The sequence below is a fragment of the Mercenaria mercenaria genome, chromosome 9 (genome assembly GCF_021730395.1).
Source record: "Mercenaria mercenaria strain notata chromosome 9, MADL_Memer_1, whole genome shotgun sequence".
NCBI lineage: Eukaryota > Metazoa > Mollusca > Bivalvia > Venerida > Veneridae > Mercenaria > Mercenaria mercenaria.
This window is the reverse complement of record NC_069369.1, coordinates 57,299,266-57,321,599: the sequence shown is the minus strand read 5'-3', so window position 1 is coordinate 57,321,599 and position 22,334 is coordinate 57,299,266. Positions and strand designations below refer to the sequence as shown.

The 22,334-nt window shown below is 34.5% G+C and overlaps 1 protein-coding gene across 9 annotated transcripts in view; it reads right to left on the bottom strand.

Annotated features, from left to right (window-relative positions):
* Positions 1-21,230, bottom strand: part of LOC123547202 (probable tRNA(His) guanylyltransferase) — a 57,766-nt gene extending 36,536 nt beyond the window's left edge. For 2 of the 9 annotated variants that reach the window (XM_045334124.2, XM_053551472.1), the window contains exons 1-3: positions 21,068-21,230; positions 3,978-4,069; positions 2,167-2,309 (exon numbers count right to left, since the gene is read on the bottom strand). In XM_045334124.2, coding sequence (XP_045190059.2) covers positions 2,167-2,270 — 104 coding nt within the window. In that variant the 5' untranslated portion in view covers positions 2,271-2,309; positions 3,978-4,069; positions 21,068-21,230. The other 7 variants (XM_045334127.2, XM_053551468.1, XM_053551470.1 and 4 more) reach the window with 7 other exon arrangements.
* Between the last annotated feature and the right edge of the window lie 1,104 nt (positions 21,231-22,334).

Here is a 22,334-nt window from a genome sequence, read left to right as displayed (position 1 = left end):
CATGTTATTGATCATGACAGCTCACCCCTAGCACTTTGTGCTCCAGTAAGCTAAAAATGGACTCCGGTTAACCTCTTGAGCCAGAAAAGATGAAATGGAAACTCAGGCTAACCTCTTCAGCCAAAACACATGAAATGAAAACTCAGGCGGACCTCAACAGCCAAATGACATGAAATGAAAGCTCAAACTGACCCTTTAACCAGTTCACAGAAGACATGGGAACTTAGGCTGATCTCTTCAACTTGAACAGGTTATGGAAGCTGCTCAGGCTGACCTTTACAGGTATTTCACAGATAAGATACCCCTTCAGCTAGAACACATGAAACAGAAACTCAAGATGAAATAGAAAAACTGGCTGACCTCTTCGGTCAAAACAGATAAAACAGAAACTCTGGCTGACCTCTACAGCTTTAAAGATAGAACAGGAACTCAATCTGACCTCTACAGTCAAAACTGATGACACAGAAAAGATGAAATAGAAACTACAGATCTGATGTCCTCTTAAGCCAGTTCAAAAATGATATTAGACTTTTATGGTAATGAAATTTTGACAGTTTTCATCATAAATCAGTCTTTTTCGAATTTAAAATGTCATCTAGTTTCCTTATGGCAATCAGTACACTTATGTGGGGTAAGATATTCAATCTATCAAATAGATCGTAAGCTGTCCTGTAAATGTGTAAAAGGTACATTTACTGACAAGTCATATTCAGTTGTAAATTATGTTAACAAGACATTTTAAACCTTGACAGACTGAACTCCATGACTTGGCTGCATCGGATATATCATTTGACACTGCTTTAACATTGCACTCTTAAAAAACAATCATGATTAATTCAAATAGCTTAACATTACTGACAGCTTTAAATGTTTATGTGCCTTTAATAAGGGAAAAATCAATTAAGAACAGTAAAACTTACTTTTTGCACTTAATAAATTTAATTCATGAAGATAACTGATTGTAACAGACATCATAACATTTAATTTACTTCTGAATATGATTTAAGTATTAGATATTACATAAATTATAGTCTAACGATTCATTACAATACCTCTAATGTGCTTGTCCAATTATTAGTTTACTTTAATTACAAATCAACAGCCGAGGAGTGTGTGTGTGTGTGTGTGTGTGTGTGTGTGTGTGTTTAACATCTTTTTCAACCATTTTTCAGTCAAATAAAGGACAGTATCTACTTGTAGCAGTGAGCACAATGCCCAACTTTACAGTGCTGCCTCACTGGAATATCACGTCGTAGACATGTGACACGATACCCCACCCAGTCACATTGTACTGAAACCGCACTGACCAGTCCTAGCAATATCCTCTTAATGCTGAGCAATAGGGAGGAAGCTACTAGTACCATTTTTTTTAACGTCTTTGGTATGACGTGGCCAGGAGTCGAACCCATGACCTCCCACACTTGAAGAGGGCGCTCTAACACTAGAATACCGAGGTGGTCTCAATAGCCGAGGAAGTTCTCCCTATTTGCCAAAAAAGCACAACAAGATCTGTTCGTATAATACATAATCTCCAAATGATAACCTGGCACAGGTAAATGAGTGTGTAATTTTCAGGCTCAAGTTTATGTAACCTTGACGTTTGACCTAATGACCAATAAGGAATAGTGGTCATTTAAGCCTGATCATAACAGAATTTTCTTTTTTGTAATTTTAGCTGAAAATGGGTAGATATTCCTAATATGTCAAGTATTTTGGCCTGCTTTCTCTTAGGAATCAGAAAACTTAATTCATCTGTCAGACAAATACTTTTAAACATGAGTCTGATCATCACACTAAATTCTTTTCTTTTTGTTGGGTTTAACATCACTACAACACAAGACAGTATAGGTCAATTGCGACTGTCCAGCATTTGTGTCCATGAATCCTCAGCTGCCCCTCTGCATCATTTTATGGGCAGGCTTCCAACCTTCCATAAGCCAGCTGGATGGCTTCCTCACATGAAGATTTCAACTCCCCGAGCAAGGCTCAAACCCACACTGGTGAAAGGCAAGTGGTTTAAGTCAGCGACCTTAACCGCTCGGCCATGGAGGCCCCCTTACAAACATTATGAATAACAGGTAATATAATATATCTATAAATTCTTTTTCATAATTCTTATTAGAAAATTTAAGTACAAAAGCCGTCCCTTTGCTTCTTTATCGTTACCTGTGAAATCCTTTTCCATCGATTCTAACCACGATCCAACAGTTCGGCAATAGTTTGTCCTCTGATTCAAACTGCTTAACATACTCAAACTTGCTCTTTGCCATGCTGTATAACCTTAAGTTTGCATTACCAGTGTGCTGAATCTGGAAAATGGATGAAACCTGAATATGGAAGTGGTGGGGTGATCTGGAATAAGGACAATAGTATGATGTCTTGTTCTTGAAACCTAAACAAATAATATATTATATAATATTGTAAATATCTGTTTTTTAAATGACTCCTCATAAAAATTGCTGGTCCCCACAATTTGTGCTATCGACCAGTCTAGGGACCGTCTTTGGGTTCCAGATGACCAAATTTTGAAGTTTTATGAGACTGTATTGAGAGAAATACTATAATAATAATAATAATAATAATAATAATAACTAGAGCTATCACTAAAGGTGATGAATGTACCCCCCGCATGCACTGACACAGTACATTGCAATTTGACGCACACAAGATTGCATAATTATGTGGACTGTATGTATATAGACTGTATGTATACAGTAAAGTAACAAAAAACAAAGTCCCATAACTATGCAGAATATTTATCTAAAAGAATGTAACATGCACCATGCACAACTAGGGTTGGTACTGATCACTTGTGTGAGGTTTCATTAAATTGTGTGTAAGGGTTTGGTAGATTAGGCATGCACAAGATTGCATATGCAGACTGTATGTACATGTACATAGTATGTTAACAAGAAACAAAGTCCCATAACTCTGAAATTTTTGTCGCTGAAAGAACCTAACATGCCCCATGCACAACTACTGTTGATACTGATCACTTGTGTGAAGTTTCATTAAATTGTGTCAAGGGGATGAGGAGAGATGGTGCGCACAAGAATGTGTCTATGTATATAGTATAGTAACAAAAAATCAAAGTCCCATAACTCTGCAAATTTTTTTCATGAAAGAACCTAACATGCCCCATGCACAACTACTGTTGATACTGATCACTTGTGTGAAGTTTCATTAAATTGTGTCAAGGTGATCAGGAGAGATGGTGCGCACAAGATTGTGTCTATGTATATAGTATAGTAACAAAAAAACAAAGTCCCATAACTCTGCAAATTTTTTTTCTAAAAGAACCTAACATGCCCCATGCACAACTACTGTTGGTACTGATCACTTGTGTGAAGTTTCATTAAATTGTGTCAAGGGGATGAGGAGAGATGGTGCGCACAAGATTGTGTCTATGTATATAGTATAGTAACAAAAAAACAAAGTCCCATAACTCTGCAAATTTTTTTTCTAAAAGAACCTAACATGCCCCATGCACAACTACTGTTGGTACTGATCACTTGTGTGAAGTTTCATTAAATTCTGTCAAGGGGATAAGGAGAGATGGAGCGCACAAGATTGCGTCTACGGACAGACGGACAGACAGACAGACAGAAGGACAGATGGACAGACGGACAGACAGACAACCTGAAACCAGTATACCCCCCCTTACAACTTTGTTGTCGGGGGGTACAATAAAGACTTTATTTTAAGAGACAACGCATTCAGGTAAAACCCAATCTTCCAAGCCAGCCTTTTCATAATATATGCATTAATTACAACAATACTCTGAGTTTTGTAAAAATTAATCAAAATCTATGATCTCCTGCAAGCTGAATGTAAATTTGACAGTGATGCCAATGGACAATGGATACAAGGTACATGTATCAACTTGAGCAAGGTGTGCATAAAGCTGGCCAAAAAAGTTTTTAAAAAAAGCTATTAAAACAGCCTATAAAATATAATCATGTAACATATTCTGTAACCTGTTCTGCTTGGCTATCCGTCAAAATCCTGCAATCCGCCTTCAGCCCTACAGATTAGTCTGCCCTGCTTGTAGGGATAAACAATGCCTTAACTGAAAATAGACAAAACAAAAATTTAAAATGGTCCAGACTGATATACCAACTGATATCTGGCAAGGAATCCTCCACATGACCTGCTCAACCAATGCAAACATTACTCACCTTTCAACTGGTTTAATAAAACCTTTAAAATTACTATAACATCAATTACAATGATGAAATGAGCCATGCCATGGGAAAACCAACATAGTGGTTTTGCGACCATCATGGATCCAGACCAGCCTGCGCGTTCGCGCAGTCTGGTCAGGATCCATGCTGTTCGCTAACGGCTTCTCTAATTGCAATAGACTTTGAAAGCGAACAGTATGGATCCTGACCAGACTGCGCAGATGCGCAGGCTGGTCTGGATCCATGCTGGTCGCAAAGCCACTATGTTGGTTTTCTCATGGCGTGGCTCATATGTTTGATTTGATGAAAGAGAATAGGCATTGATAGCGAACAGCATGGATCCTGACCAGACTGCGCGGATCTGGATCCATGCTGGTCGCAAACCCACTATGTTGGTTTTCTCATCAATTTTTAAGAAAATACAAATTGAATTTTTATGATAAAACTGCAATTTTTAAGATGACAACAGAATTTTTCAGATGAAATTACAATTTCTAAAGTGAAAAAATTATATTATTATTAGGCATTTTAATCCAAAAATTCAGATAATGGGGAGTTCATCCATTCCAGATGCCGGGATTTCGTTGACTACTCACGTTAAACAAGAAACTTTACTTTACCTTTAGGGTTTTCAATATTTTACAGTTCAATCTAAATGTATATTAAAAGAAAATACCTTCAACGTCACAAAAATCCTTATTAGAAAATTGATCTTTTTTATCTCAAGTATATGTCCCCCAAATCATTAAGTTCAAAATAAACGGCCCATATAAAATCAAAAACGACTCAATTATCATAAATAAACCATTTTCAATCAAATCAAATTCTTATCTGTTTTTCAATATACAAATTTTACACTCTGTTTTTCTATATCACATTTCAAATAATACTATCTTTTCAAGGAGACTGTTTGATCGAAAAGTAATAACATTAATTTTACATTTGTGAATACAAATGAACAATTTGAAGATCTAAGATAACCATAAATTATGCTAATTAATCAGAATTTTATTACTGTTACAATAATGATCATCTATAATATTATTGAACCTTTCAGTTTTGAAGAAGTCGCACTGCACAATTTGCATGACAATTTCATAGAAACTGAACATGCTAAAAAAGGAAAACAAGAGGGGCATGATGGCCCTGAGATGAATGGCCTTAAAGTCGCTCATCTGACTTCAACAATTTGACTTTAAATATATGTATGACACAATGAATCATAAATGTTGGTTAATATAAACTAGAATTGTGTCTATAGGACACGGATGCCCCCACATACTGTGCCATCCTCTATATAGCAAAAATTATCAAAGGGCCATAACTGTAGTAAAAATATTTACAGAAAAAATTCTGTCCTTTATGGTCATCTGCACACCAAGCTTGTTCATCTGTGGAAGTTTGAAGCAAATCAGGCTAATTATAAGTGTGGGAGGAATTGGACAAACAAGATTTTTCTCTATATTCCATATAGCAAAAACTATCAAAGGGCCATAACTGCAGTAAAATAGTCAGAGAAAAGAATCCTTCCTTTAAGGTCATCTGCACATCAAGCTTGTTCATCTGTGAAAATTTGAAGCAAATCAGGCTAATATTTCAGGACATACTGACAGACAGCAGCAACGCTATATGCCCCCCACATAAATGTGGTGAGGGGGCATAAAAACATAAAACAGATCAGGTTCCCCAATTAGAACAAATTTGAGAGGACCTTACAAGAAATGCTACAGACTAAGTTTAATGAAGATCCTGCAACAGATTCAACCAGATAAGATGTAAATTAAAGATATATTTCTGTTTTAGCTGTGATGGCCCCTTGGTCAATTGTGCCCATTTAAATAATTTAACAGAAGATTTTATAAGAATGCTACAGAACCAAATCTGATGAAAACCCTTCAAGCGCTTCATGATAAAAAGTTGTTAAAAAGTATTTTTAATTTTAGCTGTAGTGGCCCCAAGAAAGGGCTACGTACCTCCATCTGAACACAAAGAAGAGGACCTTATAATGATGCTACACTGAGCAAGTTTTAGGAAGATCCATCAAATGGTTAATGAGAAGAACCTGTTTGATTTTTTTTAGCTTTAGTGGACACTCTTAAGAACAAAGTGCCCCCATTTGAACAAGCATGGGAGAGGACCTTGCCAGGATGTTACAGACCATTAGTGTATTTCTGAACTTTAGTTTCGGAGGTAGAGATATTTAGGTTAAACTGTTAATGACGAATAATGGATGACAGACTCTATAATTATATCCGCCTATACATAAAGCTCACCCTGGAGCATTGTCATATGATATTTATCAAGGGTAAATAAATTCTTGTCAAAATCTACTTCAAATCACACATTTAAATTGCATGCAAATAAAGGTCAGTCGCCGGCCTCTTGATCCTAGCTTCCTGCACATTCAAGGATGCCCTTTCCTTTTTCAAAACACATTTCAACGAATCGCCTATAAATTTAAATTTTTTTTTTTCATTTCACTTCATATATGTCAATTATATGTCAATGTATTTTGTGTATTGTCTAGATGTAAACAATGGAATGACTGTTGATTGTTTATAGAAAAGTTCAACCCTGTATCTTTAAGGTTACCTGCAGTTTGATTTGTTTTTGTAAATGCATTCTGTGGTTGCGCAATTAGCATAAACATGCTTACATCTGACAATGTATACCTTGTTTATCTGTCTTTATTCCATTTAGGGTTGAAATTGAAACTTTTTCCAACAGCATAACATTAGGCACACCTTCAGATTTGTCAAAGATTTTGAAATTTAAACAACAGCTGTCAAAAGGGCAGCATGACTGGCTATTTTAAAATGTGTCTTACAGACAAGTTATAAGACTGATGGCAATATTGTATGATATATGACTCTGCAAAAGTATTTAGTAGGCATGAAAGTTCTGACAATATTATGTGCATTTCTGCTTCATGCTGATGTAACCCTACCATCATTTTTTGAACTGGATTGAAACTGTGGACATTTGAGTTTACAGGAATAGCAGGAAGTCACTAGCATAGTGGACAGCAGGTAGAACTATAATGCGAGCTATCTGGGTTCATTGAGTCCCCTTTGAGGCTGATATTGTGTTCATTGCTGGTTAATTTACTTATTATAATAAATGGTTTCCCCAAGTACCAGTCTAGACCAGAACAAGATAACCGCAATGCAGAGCAATATATGCTGAAGGTATCTTGAAGCGAGCCATCCCAAACATGCATTCTGCATGTCGTCTCAATGTGGCGAACATTTGTGCCAAGTTTCTTTAAAATCCTTCAAGCAGTTCAAAAGTTACAGTGTGGACATGAAACAAAGTCATATGACCTTTGACCCTAAGTTTGACCTTGACCTTAAAGGGAGCCGTATGAAACATGCGCTCTGCACATCGTCTCAATGTGGTTATTATTTGTGCCAAGTTTCTTCAAAATCCTTCAAGCAGTTCAAAAGTTACAGAGCGGACACAAAATAAGTCATAAGACCTTTGACCCCTAAGTGTGACCTTGACCTTGAAGCGAGCCATTCAAAACATGTGCTTTGCACGTAGTCTTGGTGTGGTGAACATTTGTGTCAAGTTTCTTCCAAATACTTAAGGGGTTCAAGTGTTACAGAGTGGACAAGAAATTGCTAATGGACAGCAGGTCACAGACGGCACATTCTGGTAAGTGAATCTGCTCTGACTTTTCTTCCAACAGTCAAGCTAATTTAAGACACAGAAAGTTCTGTTAAATGTAGCAATAGTAAAACTAACAAAAAAACGGCAAAATGAACATAGTAAAAAGCTCACCTTTTATAAAACTTCTATTTGGTTACAGCCCTTTTTTTCTTTAAACTTGAGAGAATTTACTGTGAGTAGTTCAAGCCTTCTCCTTACACCATAATTAACTTTCAAATTTGTTTTTTTTTTAGTTTAGGTCAAGTACTTGATTTATATAAGAACACTGTAAAACTTTTTATGATCCCCATTAAATCAAGTGCAGCTCAAAAATGGACAATATAATGAAATATAAACCATTAATTTTGCTTGCATGAAAGTTACTGGTCAAAAATTACACATAAAGTTAAGCATAGATAATGAGATTAACGTGTCCTGTTTAAATGTAAATAACGTCTTTATCTTAAAGACCACAGGCCTACACTCTTAGTAAAATCAACTCTTAATTCCACAGTATTCAAAATTTTAACATTCCAATATTTTCTTAAACTTTTTGAAGAAAATAAAATATTGACCAATGTCTTTAAATATCAAAGTGGGTAAATACACAGCTCTGATATGACACAATATCAAATATAGACCGCAAAATTAAATTTTCCAAACCTACTGCGTACTGATCCCTTATACTATGCAATAGAGTATTATTATAAATGATTTGTTAAAATGTGCAGCATTTCCACAAATCAGTTAAGAAACATTGCAACAGTTACAGCCAATTCCACTTTATATATTAATAATGATAAAGAAGTTTGACAAACATGAAGCAGTATATTTCATCCATGTCAAGAGTTCTTTTGTCTGTTTTTAGAGCAAAGTGCAGTCCCATTCCCCTCTCTGAAAAAAATGCAAGCACAAAACCCACTGGCGTCCTAAACTTAATTGTTCTAACATTTTTGAGTGGTCTTCTAAAACTTTGTGGTCAATGGAATGAATAAAACAAGAGCACTAATCTGCACAGGTGCCAGCTAAGTACATCGAGACAGGAACCAATTTTAAATTAAGTCCTGATTTCCCATTGTTTCAATGATTTGCCACGTGACTGTTACATCTGGACCAGCTTTAATTTAGAAAAATCCGACCATTTTCAAACCTTCAAGAACACTGTTCTTCCTTATTCCTTTAACTTAACGAGTATGAACTGGATATTCCAGTAGTCTAATAGTTACTAATATATACTGAAGATTCTGTCTGGTACGGATGGACAGATCTATGAGTGGACAGACATGGGTTACAATCTATATCCACCCCCGCAAACCCCACCATTAATACCCATACATGTAATGTAAAACAACGAAAATTTTACAAGTTAGTATTCTTCATATTTTCAATTATATAAATAAAATATTAATAGCATAAACTTTCGTTATTTTTAATTTCAATTGTTACTTCATTTCAGACTTATCCTTTACCCTGTTAAATTTCTAAAATGGACTGATCCATCATGCAGTTTGGGCAGTACTACTTATTATTCAAAGGGGTGTTCACTGAAAATTTTTTCTGACTGAATAGCGAACAGTGCAGACCATGATCAGCCTGCACAGACATACAGGCTAAAGGTTAAATATCTGATTTTTTCTAGCTTTTCCCAATTCAATTTCACTTTTTATCCAGTAAAATGACATTTGAAATTAGGTAAACTTATTCTTATTATAAGAAGTTGAACTACCTACAAAGATTTTTTTAAAATGACATTTAATGTTAATTAATGTCACAATTGTTTTCTGAAATTGTGGGAGTACCTAAATCTATCAAGTTAAAACATTTTTTCACCCTTTAATAAACCGCAAACCCACATGAAAAGATACAATATTGTCAACACAGCATGCATACAAACATTGACCAATCTAATTGTTTTAAAAAAAACTTTAACCAGACCGATCTTTCAATTTATTTACAAAAATCTTAGATTTAAAAACAAATTAAGTTATTAACATTTATAATTTACAATCCCTACAGGCAAAGTAGTAATTTTGGTCTTAAATCATAAAAAGTCAAAAGGCTAAATCAGCAAATGCGTAAGAAAGATCAAACAAGAAAATTAAGTAGAAGTGAAGAACGAAAGCTGTGTTTACCTAAGGATTCATCTCCACGCGTGAGACACACAATAAATAACAAAAGTTTTTAATATCCTATCTCAATACATTAATGTTTAAATTTTAAACATTAAAAGTTTTAAATCACGATAAAAAAAATTGCAATATCAGCTAACTTAAGATTTCCGCACCCTATAGAAACAGGCGTTCAAATATTAGTTCTTTAACCTACCTGCAAAAAATTACAACTCCTTGTCAAAAATTTTAATATACACCTTGAATTGTAATTTTTGGCCATTTCTCAAGACTTAATTGATAGATCAAACTTCTATGATCCGTTTATTGCCAGACTATCTCGGGTATCGCAATTTCATCTAAAATAGCGTTCGACCACAAAACTACAAAATTTAATTAGCCTCCAGCACTTCTTTTACATAAACTATATATTGAGAACCTTAACGTTTTTGGCAAGCTCAAACTAACAGAATATTTAATACATACACTTAAAGAAAAAAAAGGTAATACTTTTTGTGCCAAATTTGTTTTACAACCTTTTATAAGGCTGCAATCTCAATAATTCAAAATCCTAAATGTTGTAGTTATTATTGAAAAAGTGTCAAAGCTTAATTAAGTATTTAATGTTCTATATTGAAAACTTCAAGGTTACAAATACCTTACCAAAAAATCTATACACATTGATAATTATCAATAATATTTGCCAGTTTCGTTGAAAAGACTTGATGTTTTATTCATAACAGAAATGAATGGCTAATTAGCTGAAAACAGAATTTTTTGAAATCTTACACTGCTTATAATTTCAACAGCATAAAAACATACACCATTAGTAGCAATGAAATCTCATATACTCACTTATCCTGCCTAATTACAACTTACTGCCTGAACAGTATATCCATATAATTTATTGCCTGAACAATACAACCATACAACTTATTGCCCAAACATACACCCATACAACTTATTTCCCAAACATACATCCATACAAATTATTGCCAGAACAATACACCCAAACACCTTATTGCCTGAACAAAACAACCATATAACTTATTGCCTGAACAATATAACTTATTGCCTGAACCATATAACTTATTGCCTGAACAATATAACCATACAACTTATTGCCTGAACAATATAAGTTATTGCCCGAAACATATCACTCATTGCCTGCATTATATAACTTATTGCCTGAACAATACAACCATACAACTTATTGCCTGAACCATATAACTTATTGCCTGAACAATACAACCATACTATTTATTGCCTGAACCATATTACTTATTGCCTGAACCATATAACTTATTGCCTGAACCATATCACTCATTGCTTGAACCATATCAATCATTGCCTGAACAATACAACCATACAACTTATTACCTAAACAACAAGAGCTGTACCTAAGACAGCGCGCTCCACTATTCGGGGATTTGACAGTAAAATGAATATATGTGTCAATAAGAGACCTCTACTTTAAAAGGAAGATACACCAAGTGGCATAATTCCAAAATTCTGTCAAGAACACAAATTAGAGTTATTGGGATTGTTACCACACATGCAGATGATAATGGTAAAGATATATTTTGAGTTTCAAGTCATTATCTTATATAGTACATGTACCCAAGTTATGTCCAGAAAATGAAGTTTGTTAAAAATTTAAGTATGAAAGGGGCATAATTTGGTCAAAAATACAAATCAGAGTTATGGGGATTGTTACCACACATGCAGATGATGATGATAAAGATACATTTTAAGTTTCAAGTCTTTATCTTATATTGAATTGAAGTTATATCCAGAAAGCGAAGATTGCAAAAAGACCACTTTACCGGTAAGTATAAAAGGGGCATAATTCAGTCAAAAATACAATTAGAGTTATGGGGTTTGTAACCACACATGCAGATGATGATTATAAATATTTTTAATTTCAAGTCATTATCTTTTAAAGTACCAAAGATATGTCTATAAACGAAGCTTTCGAAAAAATTTACCATGAAAATAATTCCAAGTATAACAACTCCTTGACCTTGACCTTGGGTATAATGGGCCCAGCCCCTGCGCATACTTTGTATGCTGGACAATGTTTATGTGAAGTTACAGTAAGATATAAGCAATAGTAACAAAGATATGACAGAAAAACAAAGGTTGCCGGAAAACTTTAACCTTAAAAATAACCTAAGTATAACACCTTGGTGACTTTGACCTTGGGTATAATGGGCTCAGCCCCTACACATACTTTGTTTGTATACTGGACAATCTTTATGTTAAGTTACAGTAAGATATAAGCAATAGTAACAAAGATATGACAGAAAAACAAAGGTTGCCGAAAAACTTTAACCTTAAAAATAACCTAAGTATAACACCCTGGTGACCTTGACCTTGGGTATAATCGGATCAGCCCCTACACATACTTTGTTTGTATACTGGTCAATGTTTATGTGAAGTTACAGTAAGATATAAGCAATAGTAACAGAGATATGACAGAAAAACAAAGGTTGCCGAAAAACTTTAACCAAGAAAGGTAACGCCGACGCCAACGCCGAGGCGAGTAGAATAGCCCCCCTATTCTCCGAATAGTGGAGCACATAAAACCATATTATTTACTGCCTCAACCATATAAGTTATTGCCTGAACAATACAACCATATTACTTATTGCCTGAACCATATAACTTATTGCCTGAACAATACAACCATATTATTTATTGCCTGAACCATATAAGTCACGGTTTCCGCTGCTACTTGCCAATTCCTTTTTTGGCGAAAAAAATTTTTTTCCACAGTTAACAATTTTAAATTTGTGTAAGAAAAACATACGAGATAAACCTGTATAGCGGTCTGTTTCACTACAACGGGAAGTGTGTTTTTTTTCAGGGTTGTAAAACCTAAAATGTTCGACATTATTGACCCTCTGCTGCACGCAACATTTTCTTTAAAAAATTTAAGTGGCCGAAAAAAAAACTGCCCAGTGGACACCCTGTAAGTTATTGCCTGAACAATACAACCATATTACTTATTGCCTGAACCATATAACTTGCTGCCTGAACAATACAATGATAAAGGTATTACTTGAACCATACAACTTATTGCCTGAACAATACAACCACATTACTTATTGCCTGAACCATATAAAATATTGCCTTAACAATACAACCATGTTACTTATTGTCTGAAGTATATATAGCTTATTGCCTTAAGAATTGCCTGAACCATATAACTTACTGTTTTAACAATACAACCATATTACTTATTGCCTGAACCATATAACTTACTGCCTGAAGAATACAACCATATTACTTATTGCCTAAACAATACAACCATACAACTTATTGCCCTAACCATATAACTTATTGCCTGAACAATACAACCATATAACTTATTGCCTGAACAATACAACCATATTACTTATTGTCTGAACTATACAACTTACTGCCTTAAGAATTGCCTGAATCATATAACTTACTGTTTTAACAATACAACCGTATTACTTATTGCCTGAACCATATTTTAACTTATTGCCTGAAAAATACAACCATATTACTTATTGCCTGAACCATAGAACTTACTGCCTGAACAATAGAACTTACTGCCTGAACAATACAACCATATTACTTATTGCCTGAACCATATTTTAACTTATTGCCTGAACAATACAACCATATTACTTATTGCCTGAACAATATAAACATACAACTTATTGCCTGAACCATATAATTTATTGCCCATACTATACAACTTATTGCCTGCACCGTACAACTTAGTGCCTAAATCATTAAACTTATTGCTTAACCGTACAACTTACTGCCTAAACCATATTACTAACTGAATGAACCATATAAGGCCTAGAGCAAATAAAATGTGACATTTTGTCAAAAAATTAAGCTGATCTGTTCAAACTGAACTTTGTTCATTTTGTGCAGTTTACTTTATAGTTTCAAAAAATTTAAGGGTTTTGATAGACAACCTGTTACGTTTTGGAAGGAACTTATGATAAAAGAGTTAGAAAACCAATAAAAATATCACAAATATCAGTTTTACTTACATTCTAACATTTACTTCTGTGAAAATAAATGCAAACATACAGCCCTGTTTTGAGTTGTAACTATTTTCTTGATTATATGACACAGTTTTAGTATGAATTTGAAACATAAATTTTCTGAAACTTAAAGAAAACATTAAAATCCAGCTATCACCTTAAAATTGAACATTAGCAACCAAAAGTTTTGTTTTGTTTTGAAAACTTGGTAATTTAGGGATTTTAAAAAAAGTTTGATTAAGCTAAGCCTTTACATGTATGCTACAAGTTCAAGCAGACATTTTTAAAACTAAACAATTATGACTGTTACGCTTAGGACAAAAACCGTTATGGTTGGGACAAAAACCGTTATGGTTAGGACAAAAACCGTTATGGTTGGGACATTTGTTTGAGATCTTCTGAAGACTATAATTCACTAAACATGTATTACAAATAACTTCCAACAATTTTTGAACATCATAGGGAAACTAGAAGGTGTTTTTGTCACAAAAACATGTCTCCCCTCTATATATACCTTTAGCTCTGGCGGCCATTTTGTGCAGCGAAGCGGAATGCGTCAGTGCTATGCACAACTACGCTTGTTACTGGTAGGGATTTTTCTAGAGCGGAATAGCAGGGCATAGCGCCCTGCCCTTTTTTAGCGCCGCCCTTCTGCCCGAAATCGCCGCCCTTTTGCCTTTCTTCAGCGCCCCTTTGCCCTTTTAGCACCGCTCCTTTGACCATTAATTAATTATTTCTAAACAAACAGCCCGTCAGTCATCTGTCAAAATATCGTCCCAAATAACTGTCAACTGATACACAGTTATGACACGCGCTGACTATACACAGGTGCTGTGTATTTGCCCGAGGCATGTATGCAGTATGTGGTATGTAAAGACGACCGACCGAATCGTAACAAACAACAATTAGATAGGTCTGCAATTAAAGCAAACTGCAAAACAGAATAAAAAGGGAGAAAAAAATATTTTTGAACAAAGTCTGCTGCTTATTAAATGCCGATTAATGGCCAATTATCGGCAATTAGCGTGACATCTCGTGTCAGTTTTGTTGTTCACAGTTTGATCTTGGTTAAAGATAATAGTCGATCTTTAATTAGTATCAGAATATCTATGATTTTTTATATTTCTTTCATCAAAATACTATTAAATTTATATGAAATTAATTTTGTTTAAAAGAAAATAAACCACTCGATCTTTTACAGAACGTAACGGCAATCTCAGATTTTAGCGTAGACAGTTAGCGCGAAGAGTAGTTTCCCTTTACTGAAATGGCGAAAATTGTAAACAAAGTTATTTTGAAGTTGGATAATTGTCTATACCTGTGTATAATATGCACCCACGATTCGGGGGATGGTCCCGGGGATAAAAAAACTCTGCATTATACACGAGTATCAACGGTACGTTCAGTAATATAATGAATGTATAATGACATTTATTAAAATATTCAAATTTGCACCAGAAAGACTTGCAATGAATTTGAATGTCAGAAAAACCATTATACCTGTTTGTCTATATAACACGCTTATCATTAATAAATACATGCAGTTTGTTTTATGTTTACATACATTATTTTTGTCTTGCAAGTTTTCTTGATTAGAAATACCATAAAATGTTAAGTTCTGCATAAAGATTGTAGTTTAACCTACAATGTAGTAACTTACAATGTAGACATTATAACCAAAACCATGGAAATCTACCTTATGATTTTTGTAGATACAGGTGCGCAACGCGCAAAATGCCCCCTGCCCCTTTTTAGCAGCACCCTGCCCTTTTTAGAGGTCTAGAAAAATCCCTAGTACTGATCACTCCTGTGAAGTTTCATCGAAATCCTGCCAGCAGTTTGACCTGTGAAAGCCAGACAAGATTTTTCTATTTTTAGCTCTGGTGGCCATTTTGTGCAGCGAAGCAGAACGTGCCAGCAATATGCACAACTAGGGTTGGTACTAATCATTCCTGTGAAGTTTCGTCGAAATTCAGCCAGCAGTTTGACCTGTTAAAGCCGGACAAGTTTTTTCCATCTTTAGCTCTGGTGGCCATTTTGTTCAGCAAAGCAGAAAGTGTCGGCAATATGCACAACTAGGCTTGGTACTGATCACTCCTGTGAAATGCGGACGGACGGACAGACGGTGAAGGCAAAAACAATACGTCTCCCCCATATACATAATGATCCTGGTCAAAAGTACATTTTATACCTAATAATGAAAATTTGACAGAATATTCACATAATGTACCAGTGTGTTCCATAGTGGTATTCAGTGACAATCAAATTATATGTAACATGCCTTTAAGTCCGCATCACTATTGAAAGTATCCAGAAGTGAGAAACAAAGATCTGTTTACATAAAACAAGATAGAAAATGAATACTCTAACTGGAGAAACATCTGCCACAAGGTTACGAGGTATGTCAAAACCTGAGTTTTATGGGGATGCTATGTGCAATACTCAACAATTTTTCTAACTCCAAACCTGTTTGGTTTTTTTTTATTAACAGATTTAAACAAAATTCAGGCACAATGTTTAATAATTATTTTATTATAATAAAACATTACAGCGATAATAATCAGAAGTTAAAATTCACTTAGCCGTAACAAGTTAAAATTCACTTAGCCGTAACAGTTTCAAAAAGGTAACCTTTAAAGACCCACCACAACCTAGTGACCAATTTTTCCTCCCACATGAACTACGTGCAAATCATTCTGATAATACTGAAATAACACAGCTATTCTACAAGATGACAGTTGGACTTCTTAGGCATTCCCTGAATAAATGTGTTTTCACAACTTCATCTGCAACTTTTTTCAGTCATTTTCTTTTCAGTATAGTTTTACAAACATAGAATAATATTAGTAAATCCCAAATGATAACAGTACAGTTTGCACCTATCGTATTGATCAAATTCAAAGTACAATGTATTATTTACTGATTTTTCAGCTCTGTCAAGTCAAAATTGAATATCCGTCAATATTTTCAGTATCAACACATAATTTTCATATCTAGAAATTGTGCCATCACTAATGAAACTGCAGTTATGGATGACATGGCATCAAAAAGTACATTTACTTTGACAGTTTTCAAATTTACCCAGCAAAACACAGTCTTCGAATTTGGCCACTAGTCCGAAGCCCGAGGCTAGTAAAAACCTAGATCGGACTAGTATTTGTCTCTAGGTGACTAGTCCGAGAGGCTAGTAAAAAAATCGAGAGAATACGTATAAAATTACCAAAAAAAAAAAAAATCCATAGCCTGAGTTTTCTACTAGCGCACAGTATTTGATGAGTGTAGATATTACGCGCACCAGCGGAAATAGACTGGTTGAGCGTTCCTTGCGCTGAATTATCCATATCGAGAAGCAGAAGGAAAACCAGTCTGTTTAACCTAGCGTGACCTTTACTAAAATAGAAAAGTAAAGTAAACAAATGTTTCAACTAAAATATACACATCTATCTAATTATATATAAAAGGGGTCAGATAAAAAAAAAACTTACAAATGTATGTTTAATCAAATATCATGGGTAAGGAATAACATTTCATGAATAAAACTCTTACCATCAGATGAGTCAGAGTGTGACATGAGTGAGGATTATATCAACTCGATGCTTGAAATGTTCTCTTGTGAATAAAATGTATAATGAACCAAAATAAAAAGAAAAGAAGCTTGTTTTGCAGTTATGTTGCATATGTATAATAAAAATGCAATAAGCAATATCAAACAATATCACACAGAGTTTAAAAATGACACCAAACAAATAAAAAATACACCTTTAATAATTTACTGTTCGGACTACCAAAATTCCTTTCGGGCTAGTAATTTCTGCTATGTTAGTAGTCCGGCTGGCTAGTACTTTGAAAAGTTTTTCGTGAAGACTGAAAACAAACAAGAGCTGTCACAGGAGACAGCGTGCTTGACTATTTCGATGCTGGATAATGAAACTGGACACATCTAAGGAAGCTGGAGCTGTCACTGGAGTGTTTAATGACTCCAATGTGGATGAAGATATTAGACAATAGCTTGAGTCTGTGTCAAAAGTATTAAGTAATAAAAGGGATAAAGATAAAGTGTATCAAAACATTAAATAAGTATAATTCTAAGCAAAAAGGGGCATAATTCATGAAAAATTGGTGCAAGAGTGATGCACCTTGTGTCATATGATGTGGGTGATGATGTGGAACAACTACTTTGAGTTTGAATCAAAGCCATTTAGTAATAACTGAGATAGAGTGAAAGTGCACAAAACTTTAACCTAAGTAAAAAGGGGAGAAAATTCTTGAAATAATGGTGCTAGAGTTATGGTCCTTGCGTAATATTGCCTGAACCATATAAGTTATTGACCTCGTTTTCAATTAGTTGGCTTTTCTGATGACGTAGTTACACAGTGGTTTGACAGAAAAACATCACGGTTCATTTCACCTGGAAACAATCTCGAAAGTTCGGGATTTGAAGATATTTATCAAGTTTATTTTACCTTGTAGTTGTACATGATTTTTAAGGTTTTTACTAATGCAGATTTTCATCCATTATAAAAACGTCCATGTGGATGCTTAGATTAAAACAAGAGCACCGCCTTGTGGGTGCAGACGCTCATCTGAATTTTTTGTCTCTGTATATTAAGGAGAAAAGTTAACCTGAACGCAAAACTTAACCAGGAAATCTGCCAACGCCGATCAAATGATGACAATAACTCATCTTTTTTTTTCAAAAAACAGATGAACTAAAAATGATGAAAATCTTGTTTTACGTCTGCAGTCCACCTCCGGTGCTATCAAAGTTAAGCATGTGTACTCAGGGCTCTAACTTTTTTGACCACTTGCAAATTTTAACAAGTAGCTCTTACTTGCTTAATCTGAAAATCTACTTGCAGATTTAGACTTTCAATTGTTACAATACCCTTAAAAATAGTGTTTTAATATTAATACTGTTGCCTCATCCTAAAACGAAACGGAATCTGCAAACATTAACAAAAATGGCGGAATTTCAACTATTATTTGTACTCCCAAAACAATTCATGTGACGTTTTAATCTACTCGCAATCTTAGCGAGTGCAAAATTTGAGCCCTGTGTACTATTTTATACACTGTTTTGGAAGGTGTACGCATTATATATCAATGCATTCATACTATGCCCTTCAATTTATACCAAAATAAATGTGACAATTATTCCTCTGTAAACCATGCAGTCCAGAAAAATGAAACAAAAAAAACCATTAGACAGTGTTTACTTAAAAAAGCAGAGTTATCATAAAATGTTCTTGGCCACTTATGTTCATAAATGTTTCAATGTTTTCAGATTTATTTATCATTTGGCCTAAATATTTATTATCTACTTGCACCTGCTGTTGTTTCAAGTTTTACTGCAGCATCCATCACAGTTATGGTGTAGCACAGGACTTACAGTGAATGTGTGATTGCATAAATAATAAGCCAATCAAATGATTTATAACAAATATCATGTAAGAAGATGCGTTGAAATAGGTGTGTTAGAAAAAAAATATGGCCGGTCACACTAGTTGTTGTTAACATTTGATTTCTGACAAGTGACAGTTGTTTAGAATAAGATGTTGATGGTAGGCTTCAATGCATAAAAGGTAATTGCACATGCAGGATCATACAGAGTCACGTATGTTACTGTATGTTAAAGCGCAGTCATGTTGCCAGTAATGTGAATCTAAATAGGTGAGTCTCGTAGTGATGGGCCGATTAGCAGATATAATCGATTGACGGCTAGAAAAGTCCAACCGATTCCAATAATCGATTATGTTTTCTCAGAGTCGATAGCGGGTACGAATCTACAAGGGTATGAACGAAGGTTTCCGAAGGGAAATACGGTGCGGGAGAATTTATGTTTACCTAGAAATATCCGAAATATGGACTACCTGCATGCATAACGGATAAAACAGAAGTATGCCGACAATCAAACGTTAGTATTTCGTTTCAGTTATCCAATGAAAATGGATTTAACATCTTACAGTTAGGATCAGCTGTTAACATGGCGGCGTCCATAGTGTCAATAAAAGTGGGGCAAAAACAATTAGCGAAACTTTGATAAATTTTTGTATTTTACAACGGTATGTCCGAGGGAATTTATCTGTTGAAACTGGACACTAATGCCGTCAAATTTCCGTGTCCACGATGTAATTTCAATGGAAAGAACTTTGGTATTTTTATGCAGTTGCAGTTGTCATTGAGTTGTCATGATTTTTTTCTGCCAAAATTCCGTTTACCCAGTATCGCTGACCAGTGTACATTAAACTCTGATTTTTATCTGATCATTTTTTATCAAGCTTCATGACATTGTTATATGCCATAGCAACAAGTAGTTGGAACATGGTGCCACTCAGTAGTGTCAGGCTATGATAACCAAAATGAAAAGTATTACCGAAAAATAACTGAATTCATTTAATGATTTTCTACAATCACTATTTTTATCAGCCAGAGAAAGACTGAAATATTTGTACTAACTTGCTTATGCTAGATATGTTACAGGTACAGGTATACCAGTCAACCGTCAAATGACAACTATGAGTCTATGACACATATAAACCAGATTGCAATTGTTGTTTCCCTGTCTACAACTAATTAGTCATTACTAAACAAGTTTCTGTTTACCAGGAACAAGCTTTAAAACAGCTGATCAATGGTAGTTCTTTATTTTTCAAAAGAGCATATGAATTGCAAGTAAAACTGTCACTTTAAAGACATGACTATCTGAATAAACAAGTATGAAAATAAATAACATTCAACCGATTATTTGTCTGATACATCGCATCGGTTTGCTAACCGATTCCAACCGATAATCGGTTGGAGATTTCCAACCCATGTCCCATCTCTAGAGTCTAGGATACCTAATGGGCCCCGATATTGGTCTGAAGTAATCAGGCTGTCTCAAAATGTCCTATTAGTATTATTTGGACTTTTCTAATACCAGTCAAGAGTTTCGGGTCCAAACCTTATACACACTGGCTACACACCTCCATACTTTTTTATGAAAAATAAAGATCTACGAGGCATAAACACATCTTTAAATAATTCACACAAAATAAATTATCAATAATTTGTTCGCCTCGCGAAAATATATAAAAAAATCATCATTTCTTACCTGACATTACTTTACATTAAGTAAAAGTATTTCTGTTAGAATTTGTGTTTAATGTGTTATCATACTATTTCGAAATAATGAAGATATGTATGAAATGTATGATGAAATTTATAAAATAAACTTCGAAGCATGAAACTTTGCGCAATGTTTACATTCAAAACCATTAGCGAATAGGTTTTAAATTTCGTTATCATCACACATCCGGTTACAGCTCCAGGCTGTGCAGTAGTAAAAAATGTGCGCTATATGTTCTAAAATTACCGATCTTCTGAGAGCTGTAACACATAGCCAGGGATTACTAGCCTTATGTTCTTAAACCACAAAAAAAACACCAAGAAAAGTAGATTTTTGTCGGACAGGTCAACACTATGGAATATCTTCCAAACTGATAGTCATAGCCCCTACTCCGTCCGAACAGCTGCTCGATGTATTGACATGCTGCCGTTTGACTGACATAAAAAGTATCACTCAACTCAACTCAACTTTATTCGGCAATTGGCATCTATATACATACAACGCCATTGGCCATTTAAATATGATACAAAAGTGTGATATGGCAAAGACAAAATCAGCATATCAAAACTAACAATAACTTAAATACCATGTAATACATCACATATATAGTCACATAAGACACACAAGCATATTCATAAGGATAAATTATTATTCATAAATAATACAGCTTACATATTGTTAAGAACATTTTGTCTAAATTCGGATGCATTTTATGTACATAGCAATTTTGTATTGCATTACCTCTTTTTTTAACTAACAATATCATTAAATTTGAAGAGCAGGCCAAGTAATATTCAAAACTTTCTTCGTATTTGCATATATATCTAACAAATAAATAAATGAAAAATGATACTATGTAAGTCGTTTCAACATTTCAATTATTACACAATTGGCATATTCTACCATTCCTTTCAATACAATAAAAACGCCCGGTTTCAATGTCAAAGTTATGTGCTGATATACGAAATCTAGTAAACAATTTACTTAAACAGTCGTTTTATATTACCCAGTAACTTTCAAATTAAAATTTATTCTTGTAATTTGCATAATATTTTACTTTAAGTGTAGCATTTATATATGGTCATTTGCCATTCTTTTACATATTGATCCCTTATTCCTCTTTGTAGCGAATATCCATATCAGAATTATTTAAACCTAGCGAAGGGGCCTCCGTGGCCGGGTGGTTAAGGTCGCTGACTTCAAATCACTTGCCCCTCATCGATGTGGGTTCGAGCCTCACTCGGGGCGTTGA